The sequence below is a fragment of the Phocoena phocoena genome, chromosome 2, assembly GCF_963924675.1.
Source record: "Phocoena phocoena chromosome 2, mPhoPho1.1, whole genome shotgun sequence".
NCBI classification, from domain to species: Eukaryota; Metazoa; Chordata; class Mammalia; order Artiodactyla; family Phocoenidae; genus Phocoena; species Phocoena phocoena.
In genome coordinates, this window is record NC_089220.1 from 98,741,165 (window position 1) to 98,761,076 (window position 19,912).

General features: G+C 35.6%; 1 protein-coding gene across 2 annotated transcripts in view; it reads right to left on the minus strand.

The window, feature by feature from the left end:
• DNAAF4 (dynein axonemal assembly factor 4) overlaps positions 1 to 19,912 on the minus strand; it is a 76,772-nt gene that overhangs the window by 16,681 nt on the left and 40,179 nt on the right. For both annotated transcript variants that reach the window (XM_065901430.1, XM_065901431.1), the window contains exons 5-6: positions 2,896 to 3,041; positions 1,485 to 1,594 (exon numbers count right to left, since the gene is read on the minus strand). In XM_065901430.1, coding sequence (XP_065757502.1) covers positions 1,485 to 1,594; positions 2,896 to 3,041 — 256 coding nt within the window. The remainder of the gene's footprint in view (positions 1 to 1,484; positions 1,595 to 2,895; positions 3,042 to 19,912) is intronic.

Consider the following 19,912-nt stretch of genomic DNA (forward strand, 5'->3'; position numbering starts at 1 on the left):
TCAGATACGAGAAAAGACCAAGGATGAACAGAGAGAAGATGAGAAAAGAAAAACACAGATTTTGTGGTTAGACAGATAAATCTCCCCACCAAAGATGTCCACATCCTAATCCCCAAAACCTGGGAATATATTAACTAAAATGGTTAGTTAGAAAGAACCTTGCAGATGTGATGAAGTTAAGGATCTTGCAGTAGGAGATTATCCTGGATTATACAAGTGGGACTAATGTAATTACAATGGCACTTATAAAAGAAAGAGGGAGGCAGGAGAGCCAGAGTCAGACAAGGAGAGGTGACTATGGAAGCAAAGTTCAGAGTGATGCAACTGCTGGTTGGGGGCCATAAGCCAAGGAATGTGGGCAGTCTAAAAGCTGGAAAACCCAAGAAAATAGATTCTCCCTTACAGCCTCCAGAAGGATTGCAACTGATATCTTGATTTTAGCCCAGAAAAACCCATTTTAGACTTCTGACCTCCAGAACTATAAGATAATAAATTTGTATTGTTTTAAGCCACTAAGTTTGTGGTAGTTTGCCATGGCAGCAATAGGAAAATAATACAAAAGTGTATAAAATGAGATAAATAATATCTACAAAATTGCTTCAAAATATGAACTCGAATTACCACAGAATATAGCAGAATTCATTGTTGTTAACTGTCTAAATTTTACACATAGAGCCACATATAAATAAATAAAAGGATTGTCTGGATATAAAATGATAATTTATAGGATAATTTGATAATCTTTTAAAGATGGATATGACTAACCAAAGTAGCTCTAGTTTTAAAGAACCATGATTTTTTTTTTCTAATAAATTTATTTATTATTTATTTTTGGCTGTGTTGGGTCTTTGTTTCTGCACACAGGCCCCTCCCTAGTTCCGGCGAGCGGGGGCCACTCTTCGTTGCGTTGTGCAGACTCCTCATTGCTGTGGCTTCTCTTGTTGCGGAGCATGGGCTCCAGGCACTGGGGCCTCAGCAGTTGTGGCACGCGGGCTTCAGCAGCCGTGGCTCATGGGCCCTAGAGCACAGGCTCAGCAGCCGTGGCGCACGAGCTTAGTTGCTCCGCGGCATGTGGGATCCCCCTGGACCAGGGCTCGAACCCATGTCCCCTGCACTGGCAGGCGGACTCCCAACCACTGTGCCATCAGGGAAGTCCCCAAAGAACCAAGATTTTAAGGGAAGTAGTATGAAGGACTTATGTTAAACGTTAAGTGATTTTAAAAGGGATTTTGATAAGCAATCCAAAAGACGTGGTATTTTTCATTTCCATGACATATAAATACAAAAGCAATAAAAATAAGAGTCTTATTTGTTATAAGATCTGACTTTTTAAATATGGAAGCACTACCTACAGAATTGGCATATTTGCATTATTTCTCCCCCAAACTCACACACACACATGTCAAGATAACTGGAAAATATGTAAGTATTAATATCTACATAAATTTATTATAAATCTCATGGGCAGAGTTCAAACAACTTACTTTCCTTTGTCCTTCAACCATTCTGGGTTCTTTTCCTCTTCTTTTAAATCACAAAGTTCAGGAATGTCAGTATTCATTGCTCTTCGTGCCTCTGCTTGTTTATGTAGCCACTGAAATGAGAATGAAGTTCAATGAAGGACACAAAAGTCTTGTTTTATCAAAAGTTACTTTTAGATTTTCCATCTTCCTATACAAGATGGAAATACTATGTTATGGACTGAATGTCTGTGTCCTCCAAAATTCATATGTTGAAGCCCTAATCACCAATGTGATGGTATTTGGAGATGGGGCCTTTGGGCGATAATTAAGCTTGGATGAGGTTATGAGGATGAGACTCCCATCATAAGATTAGTGTCCTTATAAGAAGAGGAAGAGACCAGAGGGCATGCTGGCACCCCACCCCACCCCACCCCAGCATCCTGACCGTGGACTTCCCAGCCTCCAGAACTGTGAGAAATAATTGCCTGTTCTTTAAGCCACCCAGTCTATGTACTTTGTTATAGCAGTCTGAGCAGACTGATAAAATAATTGATGGTGGTGATTTTAAACTTCTAGTTTTTATACATCTTTAAGCTTTTTTTTAAACTTCACTAGCTGATTAAGATCAAATGTATAAAAATTTCTAGTCCAAATTTCATCCAAATTTCTGGGAGTTCATGTGAATATTGTTTTATTTTTCTTGTTTATAATGTATATATATATTTTACATTATAAAAATATATAAATGATTTTTAAAATTATAATTTTATAGTTACAGAGGTACTTTTATAAATAATAAAATATAGAAATATGCTGTTAATAATAAGAAAAAATTAATATTTATTAAGTGTCATTATATCTTAAGGAGATTCAATTATTTCCACAACTTTTCAATTGAGGTATCAGTTCACACCTTACAGTAAAAAAAAAAAAAAAAAAAAAGCAGTTCTTAGTGCTTACACAACTAAATATACAATATTCAAAATCCCAGAGCTCAGGAATTTATAAATGAATGAAAGATATTAATGCCAAATGTCACATTAGAAATACTTGATATTAATAATTAATTGTAATAAAATAATAAATTTACAAATCTTTTCTTACCGCGACATACACTGACCCAAAGTTTACAAATCTATTATGGAAAATGATGTATTTGATAAAATAAATGCACATGCAACATTTTATCTCCTGGGATAAGCAACAACACTGGATATTAAACCAGTGTTTTCTCATCAGCATTCTGGAGCCAAAAAAGAAATAAAAATCCTGCAAAATATATTTTTATCAAAAGGAAATATTAAATTTCTTCATGAAGTAATATCTTTAGCCTAATGAATACTTTAAAAATTCAGACCCAGTAACAGTTTCAATATATGGAATAAAAAATATTTTCATTGTGGTCACTGTAACTAACAGCAAGTATACTAACCTCCTCTTCTGCTGCTACCTGTGATTCCCGGAGAGCAGTTGGGAATACTCGAGGGGTAAAGTTGATTTTAATATTGCCGACAGAGCGAGGAGCAGGAATACTGTCTTCCTTTAACTTCTCAAAAAATATAATTTCTGAATTTCTCCCTTCAAAAACAATATTAGCAACTAAGTTATTTATCTCTCATTTCCTAGTTAACAAACTGACTTTTAAGGTAATTACACATTAAAGCTACTTCTAAAATCCTATACAAATAATCCAAACATATTTTCTACAATAAGGCATGTAAAATCCCTAATTGAAATTATGGCAGCTAATTATCTGTTCTTTCAATGACCTCAGCTACTTTTCTGGGGTTCTCTTTGTTAAACCACACAGTGTCTAACTTACATTCACTATAGAGGAAGCCACTCTAGGCAACTTAATCTACATCAACTCTAGAGGAGGGCACCTAGGCAAAGCCATCATTTTCCTTAAGCTCTGATATCAGTATCTTCTATAAGCTCCCTAGTGATGATATAAAAGTTTTTCAGCTATTAAAGACAGCTAATGGGAACAGGCAAAGAGTTGTAATGAAAGGCCATACATTTGTATAAAGGTAGTTAGATGTAATAATTATTAAGTCAATATAAGAGAAGAAATTAATCTATATGTTAGAATATAAACTATATGAATAAAGGGAAGGAAAGGTACTAAAAAGGAAAAGTACTAAAAACATGATCTACAGATTTAAAAGGCAAATATCAAAATTGTTTAAAAAAAGATTTTCCAGGGCTTCCCTGGTGGCACAGTGGTTGAGAGTCCGCCTGCCGATGCAGGGGACACGGGTTCGTGCCCCGGTCTGGGAAGATCCCACATGCCGCGGAGCGGCTGGGCCCGTGAGCCATGGCCGCTGAGCCTGCGCGTCCGGAGCCTGTCCTCCGCAACGGGAGAGGCCACGACAGTGAGAGGCCCGCGTAACGCATAAAAAAAAAAAAAAAAAAAAAAAAAGATTTTCCAGAAACATGACAGAGAGTTAATATCCTTGATATAAAATGAATACATAAAATTAAGATATAAAACTTCCAATTTAGGGAACTGGAAGTGATGCAGTGGTTAAGAATCTGCCTGCCAATGCAGGAGACACGAGTTCAAGCCCTGGTCTGGGAAGATCCCACATGCCGTGGAGCAACTAAGCCCGTGTGCCACAACTACTGAAGCCCATGCGCCTAGAGCCTGTGAGCCACAACGAAGAGTAAGCCCCACTCACCGCAACTAGAGAAAGCCTGCACACAGCAACAAAGACCCAACTCAGTCAAAAATAAATAAATTTATATATTTTTTAAAATGTCTGAAAAAAAGAGAGAAAATTTAAAAAATAAATAAATAAAACTTCCATTTTAAAGAAAAGTTGAAAATGGCATGAATTAACATTTCAAAGGGAGGGAGGAGGGGAGCAAGGGAAAGAATAAGGACTCAAACAAAGAAAGTAACTTCAACAAAGTTCAGCCTCCCTTAAGAGTGGTGTAGTTATGTGCCAAACCTGAGACAACAGAATATGAATATAAGTGCTGTATAAAACTTATGGATCATTATCTTACATGTAAATCTACTTGCAATGGACTTCCTCTTTCCCCTTCCCACTGGCTAAAAAACAATGCCAACTGCAGCATCCACCTTGGACACAGAAATGGAAGCCAAATGATGTGATGATATATGTGGCCCCACCAGCTTAGATGGCCCCCTGGAACAAAGCCATCTATCAGGCCTAGATTGATTGCTGTTACATAATAAGTCTTAGATTACAGAGAATTCAATTTCTATCTTATTTGATCTGTAACTTTGGACCTCTTTATTTCAGCAGTTGGCTTGAACCTACCTAACACAATGTCCTAAGAATTTTATAGCCTGGTAAACTGTTGTTCACTTGTGAAGCCAAGAGACATTCCTAGATATGTAAGAACTAAGTAAATATACCATCTAGCCATGTTTTCTGAATTACTCAAAGAAATGTTCCAGAACATGGACAAATAAAATTAAGAACTCAGGAGTGGGAAACCTGAGGGTAAAAATGAAAAAGAATGGGTTTTCTAAAACACACGAAAAAATGTTGTAAGATTTTTTAATGTTACTACAACAGAAGGAAAACAGAATAAAAAGTAAAAATGAAGTATATAAGTTCACATTTTATACTAATGATTACTAGGATACACAACATGGAGGGAATAAGCACTATTCTTCCATAATGAGAAATTTAAAAATTACTTTGCTATTAATTTTGTTAAACAAAAGTAAATGAATAAACATTTGAAAATGCTTATGGAAATCATTATGGTGACCATGAGTTACATTAAAAATAGGATATCTAGCTTTCAAACTCTTACAGTAAAATAAGACAAACAGAAAAACATAAAAAGAAATTAGCTTTCTGCTTTCAGCAGCATAGGTTAAAGTTTTTACAAACTTTAACAAGCAATTTTATAAGCAGACAAAATTCTATGAACACATAAAATGCTTGATAAAAATATAACAAATAAACAAAAGTTTCAAGTACATAGATCAGTTCAAAACCTATGCAAAAGAAAAGCCTTATCAGCAATTTATAGCCAGAGTAATCTTAAAAGCTGACAAAAAGCTATTTGGAAAGTTTTCAGATATAGATATAGATATCTATATAGGTATACCTATGAAGGTATATATCTATATATCTATCTAGATATCCATATCTGTATCTGAAATTTTATATATATGAATATATTATATATTATACATATATATATTAGAGACTATATATAAAGGATAAAGACTGGAAATTTAATGCTGATATAGGTACAGATGTGAAAGCTGAAAATGCAATTACAGCCTGAGAAGGGCTACACTCTCAGTGAAATGGACACATAAAATCTCTGTCCACAACTCCAAGAAAGTGAAGCATGTCTCCTCCTAGGGCTCTGGATAAAAGAAGAAAAAACGTCTCTCGTGAGAAACCTAAACTTCAGGTATCCCTTCCAAGTAATTCTACTTCTGCAAACCAGTACACATGAAATTTCCTCATATGCACACATAAAAATAATCCGTGCTGAAGATGAGCACACAAACAAAAACTACAAATCACATGCGGATACAATGTATGTTTCTTCCTTACAGTATGGAGAACAGTCAGCAGACACAACAAACAGGAGGACTGGCCTATTAAGAATTTGAAATAACAGAACAATCTGAAAGAGACTATAATAATTTAAAACATGCTTACTTAAAGAGCTAAGATAGGCTAAAATACATAATGAAAAACTAAGGTAATGAAAAAAGAACAAACAGGTATGAAAGAAGCAAACAGAACTTGCAAATGAAAAATATTGTCCCTGAAATTGAAAACTTCTAGGACAAGTTTAACAGCACATTAGGAATATTTGAAGAAAATTTGCAAACTAGAAGACAAATCTGAGGATATTATACAGAACACAGCCAAGGAAGATAAAGGCAATTTGAAAACAATTTGCTATTTGAAAACAACAGCTTATAACTTCCCAGAACTGAGGTAAGACATACGTTCTTTGAGTGAAATTATACTCCAACTTCTGATATTATGAGATAAATAAATATAAAACTGCACTTAGAGTAATAAAATCAACATATACCAAAGTGAAGAATTTTAAAGCAACCAGAGACAAAGGATGGATTTACCTTATAAAGGACCAATATTAAATCAAGAGCAGACTTCCCAGCAGCAATATTAAAAGTCAGAAGACAATAGAAACATATCTTCAAGTTACTGATGGAAAATAACTGGCAATCTTGAATTCTACAACCATCTAAAACATCACTGAATAACAATAACAAAATAAAAATAACTGAACTTAACATTCAGATCTTTATTAAAGAACTACTAGACAGGTATAAAGACGCAGACGTAGAGAATGGACTTGAGGACACGGAGAGGGGGAAGGGTAAGCTGGGACGAAGTGAGAGAGTGGCATGGACTTATATATACTACCAAATGTAAAATAGCTAGCTAGTGGGAAGCAGCCGCATACCACAGGGAGATCAGCTCAGCTCAGTGACCACCTAGAGGGGTGGGATAGGGAGGGTGGGAGGGAGATGCAAGAGGGAGGAGATATGGGGATATATGTATATGTATAACTGATTCACTTTGTTATAAAGCAGAAACTAACACACCACTGTAAAGCAATTATACTCCAGTAAAGATGTTAAATAAAATTTTAAAACTACTAAAGGATTTACTTAAAGGAAAGGTAATTGGATCCAGAAAGAACTTAGATGCAAGAAGCAAAAATAATTAAAAAGCAGTAACTATGGGTCAACAGAAATAGTAATGAGTATATGTGGTAAAGCCACACTAATGACTAAATAGAGAGGTTTAAAAATAAGGTGAGATCAGTTGAGTTCCTCCCGCCAAAAAAGTGGAATAAAATCTTTAGACAGTAACATAGAGGATGGGTACGACTGAAGTTCATGTATTAAATTTCCTTCTAATATTTATAAGTAATGGTAGAGATTAAATTTTTAGTATGCACATTAAAAATAGAATTGTAATTATATCTATGTATCAAAACAGTTATTAAAAATTTAATATTCATCATTCTGAGAAAATAGAATGTATACCTTTCAAATTAGTACAAAGGAAAGGAGGTAATTAAGAAAAATTATTTAATCCAAGGCAGAAAAATAGAAAAAAGGAAGTCTGGTAAATATAAATCACAAAGTAAGAGGGCAGAAGGAAATTCTAAGATGTTTGGATATATTTTATTTTATTTTTTAATTAGTTAATTTATTTATTTTTGGCTGCATTGGGTCTTCATTGCTGTGTGCAGGCTTTCTCTAGTTGCAGAAAGCGGGGGCTGCTCTTCATTGCAGTGCACAGGCTTCTCACTGCAGTGGCTTCTCTTGTTGAGGAGCATGGGCTCTAGGTGCATGGGCTTCAGTAATTGTGGCACACAGGTTCAGTAGTTGTGCGCGTGGGCTTAGTTGCTCCACGGCATGTGGCTTCTTCCCAGACCAGGACTCAAACCTGGGTTCCCTGAATTGGCAGGTGGATTCTTAACCACTGTGCCACCAGGAAGGTCCCAGGATATATTTTATTTATAATAATAAACCTAAGTAGCCCATATCAAAAGAAAGACTCACAATAAACAAAAATACACACTAGCAAACTACAAATGATTTATAAACACATTTGTATATAACACAATGACCCACATAATATAAAATATGCGAACAACTGTCATTCCTCTTTTATACATTTGGAAATTAAAAAAAAAATCTTAATAATTCAAGCACAAAAAAAAATCATGATGGGTTACAAAATATTTGCAACTAAATGGCAATGAAAACACAAGATTTCAAGACTTGGTGAATGTATTAATGCAGCATTTAAGAGAAAAAATTATAACTTCATATGCATGTGTTAAAAGATTCAAAAATTAATGCAAACAAATTGTATAAAGAACAGAGAAAACCCAAAGTAACTAGAAGAAGCCAAATAAAAATAAACACGGGAATTAATGGAATAGAAAACAAAGAAACAATAAAAGATCAACAAAACCAAAAATTGCTTTTCTGAACAGACAAACAAAATTTGCAAAATGCTGCAATAGTTGATCAAGGAAAAATAAAATAGTATTAGGAACAACAACAACAAATATATATATACATACATACATATATATATATATATATATATATATATACATTTCTTTCTCAGATTCTTTTCCATTATACATTACTACAAGACATTGAATATAGTTCCCTGTGCTATACAGCAGGTCCTTGTTCATCTATTTTACATACAGTAGTGTGTATATGTTAATCCCAAACTCCTGATTTATCTCTCCCACCACCCCCCGCTAAAAAAAAATGTTTTTAAAAATTATTTCTTATATGTGGAACCTAAAACAAAAAACAGACTCATAGATACAGAGAACAGATTGGTGGTTGTCAGAGGTGGGGGGTGGGACGTGGACAAAATGGTTGATGATGGTCAAAAGGTATGGACTTCTACTCATACAATACATAAGCCCTGTGAATGAAATGTACAGCCTGATGACTATAGCTAATAATGCTGTATAGCGTATTTGAGAGTTGTTAAGAGAGTAAATCTTAAAAGTTCTCATCTTAAGAAAAAAACTGTAACTATGTATGGTGCTGGACATACTTACTAGATTTACTGTGATGATCACTTCATAATATACACACATATCAAATCATTATATTGTACACATGAAACTTGTAATGTCAATTAAATCTCAATAAAAAAAGAATTTAAAAAAAATTATTACTTTTCCTCTGTTTCTCCCTTCCCTCTTCCTAATACTCCTATTATGTGAATGTTGTACAACCTGAATGGATACTCTAGTTGTTTTATCTTTTCTATTTTAAAACCTCTTTGTTGGGGCTTCTCTGGTGGCGCAGTGGTTAAGAATCCGCCTGCCAATGCAAGGCACACGGGTTCGATCCCTGGTCCGGGAAGATCCCACATGCCATGAAGCAACTAAACCCGTGCGCCACAACTACTGAGCCTGTGCTCTAGAGCCTGTGAGCCACAACTACTGAGACCGCGTGCTGCAACTAGTGAAGCCCATGTGCCTAGAGCCCATGCTCCGCAACAAGAAAAGCCACCGCAATGAGAAGCCTGTGCACCGCAACGAAGAGTAGCCCCTGCTCGCCACAACTAGAGAAAGCTGGCGGGCAGCAACAAAGACCCAACACAGCCAAAAATAAATGAATAAAATAAAATAAAATAATAAAATCTCTTTGTCATCTTATTCTATTTTCTGGAAAAAAATTAACAATATTCCAACTATTTGATTTAATTTTTAATTTTTTAAATTACATTTTAATTTCCAAACTGTTCTGTTAGGAAAAATTCTTTATTACAGCCACTTGTCGTTGTTCAAGGATTAAAACATGTTCTCATCTCTCTGAGGACATTAATTATAGTTCTTTATTTTCTTTTAATTTTTGAATTTTATTTTTTTTATACAGCAGGTTCATATTAGGCATCAATTTTATCCACATCTGTGTATACATGTCAATTCTAATCGCCCAATTCATCACACCACCATCGCCACACCCCCATAGCTTTCCCCCCTTGGTGTCCATAAGCTTGGTCTCTACATCTGTGTTTCAACTTCTGCCCTGCAAACTGGTTCATCTGAACCATTTATCTAGGTTCAACATACATGCATTAATATACAGTATTTTTCTCTTTCTGACTTCCTTCACTCTGTATGACAGTCTCTAGATCCATCCATGTCTCAACAAATGACCCAATTTCGTTCCTTTTTATGGCTGAGTAATATTCCATTGTATATATGGACCACAACTTCTTTATCCATTCATCTGTCGATGGGCATTTAGGTTGCTTCCATGACCTGGCTATTGTAAACAGTGCTGCAATGAACATTGGGGTGCATGTGTCTTTTTGAATTATGGATTTCTCTGGGTATATGCCCAGTAGTGGGATTGCTGGGTCATATGGTAATTCTACTTTTAGTTTTTTAAGGAACCTCCATACTGTTCTCCATAGTGGCTGTATCAATTTACATTCCCACCAACAGTGCAAGAGGGTTCCCTTTTCTCCACACCCTTCCCAGCATTTGTTGTTTGTAGATTTTCTGATGATGCCCATTCTAACTAGTGTGAGGTGATACCACATTGTTGTTTTGATTTGCATTTCTCTAATAATTAGTGATGTTCAGCAGCTTTTCATGTGCTTCTTGACCATCAATATGTCTTCTTTGGAGAAATGTCTATTTACGTCTTCTGCCCATTTTTGGATTGGGTTGTTTGCTTCTTTAATATTGAACTGCATGAGCTGTTTATATATTTTGGAGATTAACCCTTTGTCCGTTGATTCGTTTGCAAATATTTTCTCCCATTCTGTGGGTTGTCTTTTGGTCTTGTTTATGGTTTCCTTTGTTGTGCAAAAGCTTTTAAGTTTCATTAGGTCCCATTTGTTTATTTTTGTTTTTATTTCCATTATTCTAGGACTTGGATCAAAAAAGATCTTGCTGTGATTTATGTCTAAGAGTATTCTTCCTATGTTTTCCTCTAAGAGTTTTATAGTGTCCAGTCTTACATTTAGGTCTCAAACCCATTTTGAGTTTATTTTTCATTATAGTGTTAGGGAGTGTTCTAATTTCATTCTTTTACATGTAGCTGTTCAGTTTACCCAGCACCACTTATTTAAGAGACTGTCTTTTCTCCATTGTATATCCTTGCCTCCTTTGTCATACATTAGTTGACTATAGATGCATGGGTTTATCTCTGGACTTTCTATATTGTTACACTGATCTATATTTCTGTTTTTGTGCCAGTACCATGTTGTCTTGATTACTGTAGCTTTGTAGTATAGCCTGAAGTCAAGGAGTCTGATTCCTCCAGCTCCATTTTTTTCCCTCAAGACTGCTTTGGCTATTTGGGGTCTTTTGTGGCTCCATACAAATTTAAAGATTACTTTGTTCTAGTTCCGTAAAAAATGCCATTGGTAATTTGACAGGGATTGCATTGAATCTGTAGATTGCTTTGGGTAGTAGGGTCATTTTCACAATATTGATTCTTCCAATCCAAGAACATGGTATATCTCTCCATCTGTTGGTATCATCTTTAATTTCTTTCATCTGTGTCTTATAGTTTTCTGTATGCAGGTCTTTTGTCTCCCTAGGTAGGTTTATTCCTAGGTATTTTATTCTTCTTGTAGCAGTGGTAAATGGGAGTGTTTCCTTAGTTTCCCTTTCAGATCTTTCATCATTAGTGTATAGGAATGCAAGAGATTTCTGTGCATTAATTTTGTATCCTGCTACTTTACCAAATTCATTGATTAGCTCTAGTAGTTTTCTGGTAGCATCTTTAGGATTCTCTATTTATAGTATCATGCAATCTGCAAACAGTGACAGTTTTACTTTTTCTTTTCCAATCTGTATTCCTTTTATGTCTTTTTCTTCTCTGATTGCCGTGGCTAGGACTTCCAAAACTGTGTTGAATAACAGTGGTGGGAGTGGACATCCTTGTCTTGTTCCTGATCTTAGAGGAAATGCTTTCAGTTTTTCACCATTGAGAATGACGTTTGCTGTGGGTTTCTCATATATGGCCTTTATTATATTGAGGTAGGTTCCCTCTCTGCCCACTTTCTGGAGAGTTTTTATCATAAATGGGTGTTGAATTTTGTCAAAAGCTTTTTCTGCGTCTGTTGAGATGATCATATGGTTTTTATTCTTCAATTTGTCAATACGGTTTATCATATTGATTGATTTACGTATATTGAAGAATCCTTGCATCCCTGGGATAAATCCCACTTGATCATGGTATATGATTGTTTTAATGTGTTTTTGGATTCTGTTTGCTAGTAGTTTGTTGAGGATCTTCGCATCTATATTCATCAGTGATATTGGTCTGTAATTTTCTTTTTTTGTAGTATCTTTGTCTGGTTTTGGTATCAGGGTGATGGTGGCCTCATAGAATGACTTTGGGAGTGTTCCTTCCTCTGCAATTTTTTGGAAGAGTTTGAGAAGGATGGGTGTTAGCTCGTCTCTAAATGTTTGACAGAATTCACCTGTGAAACCATCTGGTTCTGGACTTCTGTTTGTTGGAAGATTTTTCATCACATTTTCAATTTCATTACTTGTGATTGGTCTGTTCATATTTTCTGTTTCTTCCTGGTTCAGTCTTGGAAGGTTATACCTTTCTAAGAATTTGTCCATTTCTTCCAGGTTGTCCATTTTATTGGCATAGAGTTGCTTGTTGTAGTCTCTTAGGATGCTTTGTATTTCTGCAGTGTCTGTTGTAACTTCTTCTTCATTTCTAATTTTATTGATTTGAGTCCTCTCCCTCTTTTTCTTGATGAGTCTAGCTAATGGTTTATCAATTTTGTTTATCTTCTCAAAGAACCAGCTTTTAGTTTTATTGATCTTTGCTATTGTGTTCTTTGTTTCTATTTCATTTATTTCTGCTCTGATCCTTATTATTTCTTTCCTTCTGCTAACTTTTGGGTTTGTTTTTTCTTCTTTCTCTAGTTCCTTTAGGTGTAAGGTTAGATGTTTTATTTGAGATTTTTCTTGTTTCTTGAGGTAGGCTTGTATAGCTATAAACTTCCCTCTTAGAACTGCTTTTGCTGCATCCCATAGGTTTTGGATCATCGTGTTTTCATTGTCATTTGTCTCTAGGTATTTTTTTATTTCCTCTTTGATTTCTTCAGTGATCTCTTGGTTATTTAGTAACGTAGTGTTTAGCTCTCATGTGTTTGTGTGTTTTACGTTTTTTCCCCTGTAATTCAATTCTAATCTCATAGCATTGTGGTCAGAAAAGATGTTTGATATGATTTCAATTTTCTTAAATTTACTGAGGCTTGATTTGTGACCCAAGATGTGATCTATCCTGGAGAATGTTCCGTGAGCACTTGAGAAGAAAGTGTAATCTGCTGTTTTTGGATGGAATGTCCTATAAATACCAATTAAATCTATCTGGTCTATTGTGTCATTTAAAGCTTCTGTTTCCTTATTTTCATTTTGAATGATCTGTCCATTGGTGTAAGTGAGGTGTTAAAGTCCCCCACTATTATTGTGTTACTGTTGATTTCTTCTTTTATAGCTGTTGGCAGTTGCCTTATGTATTGAGGTGCTCCTATGTTGGGTGCATATATATTTATAATTGTTGTATCTTCTTCTTGGATTGATCCCTTGATCATTATGTAGTGTCCTTCTTTGTCTCTTCTAATAGTCTTTATTTTAAATATATTTTGTCTGATATGAGAATTGCTACTCCAGCTGTCTTTTGATTTCCATTTGCATGGAATATCTTTTTCCATCCCCTCACTTTCAGTCTGTATGTGTCTCTAGGTCTGAAGTGGGTCTCTTGTAGACAGCATATACACGGGTCTTGTTTTTCTATCCATTCAGCAAGCCTGTGTTCTATTGGTGGGAGCATTTAATCCATTCAGGTTTAAGGTAATTATCGATATGTACGTTCTTATGACCATTTTCTTAATTGTGTTGGGTTTGTTTTTGTAGGTCCTTTTCTTCTCTTGTGTTTCCCAGTTAGAGAGAAGTTCCTTTAGCATTTGTTGTAGAGCTGGTTTGGTGGTGCTGAATTCTCTTAGCTTTTGCTTGTCTGTTAAGCTTTTGATTTCTCCATTGAATCTGAATGAGAACCTTGCCAGGTAGAGTAATCTTGGTTGTAGGTTCTTCCCTTTCATCACTTTAAGTATATCATGCCACTCCCTTCTGGCTTGTAGAGTTTCTGCTGAGAAATCAGCTGTTAACCTTATGGGAGTTCCCTCATATGTTATTTGTCATTTTTCCCTTGCTGATTTCAATAATTTTTCTTTGTCTTTAATTTTTGCCAATTTGATTATTATGTGTCTCGGAGTGTTTCTCCTTGGGTTTATCCTGTATGGGACTCGCTGTGCTTCCTGGACTTGGGTGGCTATTTCCTTTCCCATGTTAGGGAAGTTTTCGACTATAATCTCTTCAAATATTTTCTCAGGTCCTTTCTCTCTGTCTTCTCCTTCTGGGACCCCTATAATGCGAATGTTGTTGCGTTTAATGTTTTCCCAGAGGTCTCTTAGGCTGTCTTCATTTCTTTTCATTCTTTTTTCTTTATTCTGTTTTGCAGCAGTGAATTCCACCATTCTGTCTTCCAGGTCACTTATCCATTCTTCTGCCTCAGTTATTCTGCTATTGATTCCTTCTAGTGTATTTTTCATTTCAGTTATTGTATTGTTCATCTCTGTTTGTTTGTTCTTTAGTTCTTCTAGGTCTTTGTTAAACATTTCTTGCATTTTCTCGATCTTTGCCTCCATTCTTTTTCCGAGGTCCTGGATCATCTTCACTATCATTATTCTGAATTATTTTTCTGGAAGGTTGCCTATCTCCACTTCATTTAGTTGTTTTTCTGGAGTTTTATCTTGTTCCTTCATCTGGTACATATCCCTCTGCCTTTTCATCTCGTCTATCTTTCTGTGAATAGTAAAGGTTTCTTGATGCACTGTGACTGTTTCCACAAACTGATTTCACCAGGAGTCCCTCACGTGAGGACGTTCTGTCAGATTCTCTTGGTGTGTCAACTGTCTTCAGGTTCAACATATGAATGAAGTTTGGAGGTTGGTGTCCATCCAGCTAGTGTTGGAGAGTCTTCTGCAGAGGCGGGGGGTGGCTGTGGCTCACCGTGGGGACAAGGACACTGGCAGAAGTTCTGGGAAGTATTCAGCGTGAGCCCTCCCAGAATCTGCCATTAGCCCCACCTAATTATACTTCTTTTTAAGTTTTCTTCTATTCCCTGCATTACTTGGTTGTTCCAATTTGCATTTTTCTGTTTGGTTCTTGGCTGTCTGTTCATATTAAAGATGAAGTACAAATATTCTGACTGGAAGTTTTGTGTACATGAATCTAAACATTGTTGACTAGTGAGCTTCAGCATGGTGAACTAGTGGGGCCATTATAAATGCCAGACCTTTTTCATCCTATACTAGTTAGCTTCCCTGTAGAGGAATTCTCCAGTCTACATAACAGGTGCACTGGGCTCCTGCATGCATATGGGGAAGAGAATAGAGCTAGAGGGGATCTCTTGAATCAGTATTTCGATTTTTACAATGCAGACTTTCACTCAATCTCTGTATTTTCAGAGCAGAATCTCACTGAGTCCTCAACTGTGCAGAAAGTAAACCTCCAGTTATCTGCTGTAGTATGGGAGGAGAGCTGGTAATCAAAGTCCTATGCACTTTCAACCAATCCTATTTTTTTCCAGACCTACGTTTGCCCCTACCTTTAGACGTACCTAGTTCTACCAAGTTGAAAAGGGACAAATCCACCTGCCCTGAAGCCTCATCTCTCCCACTACAATGCTTTTAGTAGCTTAGCAAATAGATAGCTCAGCAAATCAAAACTAGTTCAACAGATACCGGTAACTGACCTCAAGAGGCTTCCCCTTTTGGATTTTTTTATTTTTATGTGGAACATTTTTAAAGTCTTTATTGAGTTTGTTACAACATTGCTTCTGTTTTGTGTTTTGATTTTTTGACCTCGAGGCATGTGGGATCTTAGCTCCCCGACCAAGGATCGAACCTGCATGCCCTGCATTGGAAGGCGAAGTCTTAACCACTGGACCACCAGGGAAGTTCTGGCTTCTCCTCTTGAACAAAGCTGTTTCTAACAAGACAAGAAAGCCCCCATAGTCATGTAACTAATTAATGCTCATTGATTCCCCTTTCCTCATACCTTATAAATATAGACAACAGTACAAGAGCAGGGACCCTCAACTGGAGCCTTTTGGGGGAATGGCCTCACTATGCCTGGCCCTAAGCATAACTCTGTGGAATAGTAAGAACTTGAGGAAATCGTGCACACTTTGATGCTTTACTGCCTAAAATCAATAAACATTACTTTTTCAATTTTATTGAGAAATAATTCATGTACAATAACTATACTCATTTTAAAGTATATTAAATGAATTCTGACAGATGTACATGCTCCTGAAATCACAATCAACACAGAATATTTCTATCACCTCTAAGAGTCCCCTATAACCCTGTGAAGTTCATCCTTTCCCTTCACTCCTGGCCCCAGGCAACCACTGATGTGCTCTCAGTCATTATAAATTAGTTAGTATTTTCTAGAATTTCACACACTATGGACTGGTGTCTTGCTTTTTTCAGAATAATTTTGTGACTCATTCATATGTGTATCAGTAGTTGTCTCTTTTTTAAAAAATAAATTTGTTTATTTTTGACTGCATTGGGTCTTCATTGCTGTGCACGGGCTTTCTCTAGTTGTGGCGAGTGGGGACTACTCTTCATTGTGGTGCGTGGGCTTCTCATTGCAGTGGCTTTTGTTGCAGAGCACAGGCTCTAGGTGCGCAGGCTCAGTAGTTGTGGTGCACAGGCTGAGTTGCTCTGCAGCATGTGGGATCTTCCCGGGCCAGGGATCGAACCCGTGTCCCCTGCATTGGCAGGCGGATTCTTAACCACTGGGCCACCAGGAAAGTCCCAGTTGTCTCCTTTTTATTGAAGAGTAATATTCCATTTTATGAATGTATTTCATAATTTGTTTATCGATTCACCTGTTGATGGACATTGTTTCCAGTTGTTCACTATTGTAAATAAAGCTGCAGTAAACATTTGAATACAACTTTTTAGGTGGACACATTTCTCTTGTGTAAATACCTAGGGCTAAAATGGTTGAGTTATATGACAGGTTATATGACAGTTGACACTCTTCCAAAGTGGCTGTACCATTTTGTATTTTGACCATCATTGTACAAGGTCCAATTGTAGCACATCCTCAATAACACTTTGTATTGATGGACTCTCTAATATTTAATATTAGCTATCTTAGTGGATGTGTACTATATTTCACTGTGGTTTTAATTTGCATTTATTTACTAATGATGTTGAACATCATTTCATGTGCATATTGACCATTCATATGTCTTCTTTTGTGCAAAGTTCATTCAAATCTTTTGTCTAATTGTTTATTGGGTAGTTTTGTCTTCTGTTTATATATTACGTACACGGTGAGGTAAGAATCAATGATCATTTGTTTCCATAGATACCCAATTGTTCCAGACTTTCCTTTCCCCGGTGAACTGTTCTGCTTTTGATGAAAAGCATTGAACCACACAGGTAAGGATCTTTTTCTGCTCACTGTACTCCATTCTATTGACCTTTCTGTTCATCCTTTCACCAGTTCCACACTATCTTGATTACTGTAGCTTGATGTTAAGTCCTCAAATCAGGTAGTATAAAGGTAGTATAAGTCTAACATCTTTGTTCTTATTAAAATTTCTTTAGCTAGTCTAGGTCATTTGCATTCTACTATAAATTTTAGAATCAGCTTGTCGATTTCTATAAAAAGCTTACTGGTATTTCTGTTGGAATTGCATTAAATCTATACATCAATTTAAGGAGAAGTGACATCTTAATAATATTGAGTTTTCCTATTCATGAACATGCTATATCTCTCCATTTGTTTAGGCCTTTAAAAATATCTCTTAGTAATTTTTTATAGTTTTCAATGATGAGATCTTACACTTCTTTTATTAAATTTATTCCTAAACATTTTGTGTCTTAGTGTTATTATAAATTGCTTAAAGTTTAATTTTCCAATTATTTGCTGTTGATAAATAAAATCATAAGTGATTTTTGCTATCTTGTATCTTGAGATGTTGCTAAATTCACTTATTAGGTCTAGCAGTTATCTGTAGATTCCTTAGGGATTTCTACATAGACAATCATGTCATCTACAAATAGACAGTTTTACTTCTTCCTGTCTAATCTTCATGGCTTTTATTTCTTCTTCTTGTCTTAATACAGCAGTTAGGACCTCTAGTATAATGTTGAATGAGGTAGTGAAAACAGACATGCTTGCCTTGCTCTTCAACCTAAGGGACAAAGCACACATTAATTCATCAGGAAATATGATGTTTGCTATAGATTTTTGTGTAGAAGGCTCTTATCAGATTGAGAAAGTTTCTTTCTAGTCCAATTTTTTATTATAAATGGGTGTTGGATTTTGTCAAATGCCTCTTTGCAATATTGAAATAATCACATTTGTCCTTTGTTCTGTTAGTATAATTATACTGAATGATTTTCAAATGCTAAATCAACCTTCCCTTCCATTACCCATTTCCAGAAGTCAAAAATTCTCTAGGTTGTGTGAAAAAAAAACATGACTACAGTGGTTTAACCAAACATGGGTTTATTTTTCTCACTTAACAAGCTTAAAGATAGTTCAGCACGATTTATCAGCTTTCCAATGTCATTAATGTCCCAGGCTCTTTCTTCTTCCCTGTTCTATCATTCTTAATGTATGGCATGCCTCTTCATGATCTCAAGAAGTGTTAATGCACTTCTTGGCAAAGATCTTCATCTTAGGTAGAAAAAGGAAAGGGGGAGCAAGCAGAAAGGAACTGGGGACATTTATCTCAGAAAAGTAATACTATCCTATAAATCCTTACTAGATTTCTTCTTGCATTTCAAGAGCCAGAACTGTGCCACTTGGCTACATACAGTTACAAGAGAGTCTGGGGAAGTAAATTTTGTTTTCCCTTTTTTTTTTTAACTAATTTAAAATTACTTTGTTTGTAAAAATGAATCACTGTGCTTTGTTCCTTATTTTTTCATTTTATAATAAAAAATTTCAAATATGTACAAAAGTAGACAGGATAGAATAATCACAATCATGCATTCATGACGTGACTTCAATTATCAACTCATGGCCAACACCATTTCATCTTTACCTCTATCCACTTTCACATACCATATTATTTTGAAGCAAATCTCAGACATTATATTTACCTATAAATATTTCAGTAGGCATCTCTACAAGATGAGGACTTATTATCACATCTAAAGAAAACACCATATCACATCTAAAGAAAAAAAATGTAATTATTCCTTAATTTCTTCAAATATCCAATCAATACTCAAACTTCCAAGAGGTAAGTTTTTAAGCTGGACACATTTCTTCTGTCCCCCACCCCCAAATCATGATTCTATTGGTAAAAAAGGAAAAGGAGAGTATATATTGAGTAGGCAATCTACAGCACCCGCCACAGCCTTTGTATTCTGTATACTATAAAAGTAGCTTGTCTCAAGAATGTTTCTGGGGCAAATAATACAATATTCTTTCTATAGTTAAAAATGTTATCAAATGAGCATTTTTAGTTAAAGGTGGCATTAAAACAGTAGCATTAGACTTTTTAGGAGCAGCCAAGTTTTCCTCTTTCAGAGGTCTAACTTTACTGGCCAATGAGACATTTGTCAATTTTTTAAAGCCGTTACTCACAAATCCCAGCTAACTGAAGTTATTTGTATCTACAACATTTTATGTTCCTTAGGCACTGGCCACACGTTAAGTCATATTTGTATATTCTATAACTCCTAGTACAGAGGAGACACTGAGTAAATGAATATTTGTTAAATGCATGGACGAGATGGAAGAAAGTAACCAAAGCCTACTAAAGGATGCTACCAGTCATCCATAATGATACTACTGAAATAAGGAAAAAAAGGACTTCTAGAGTAAAA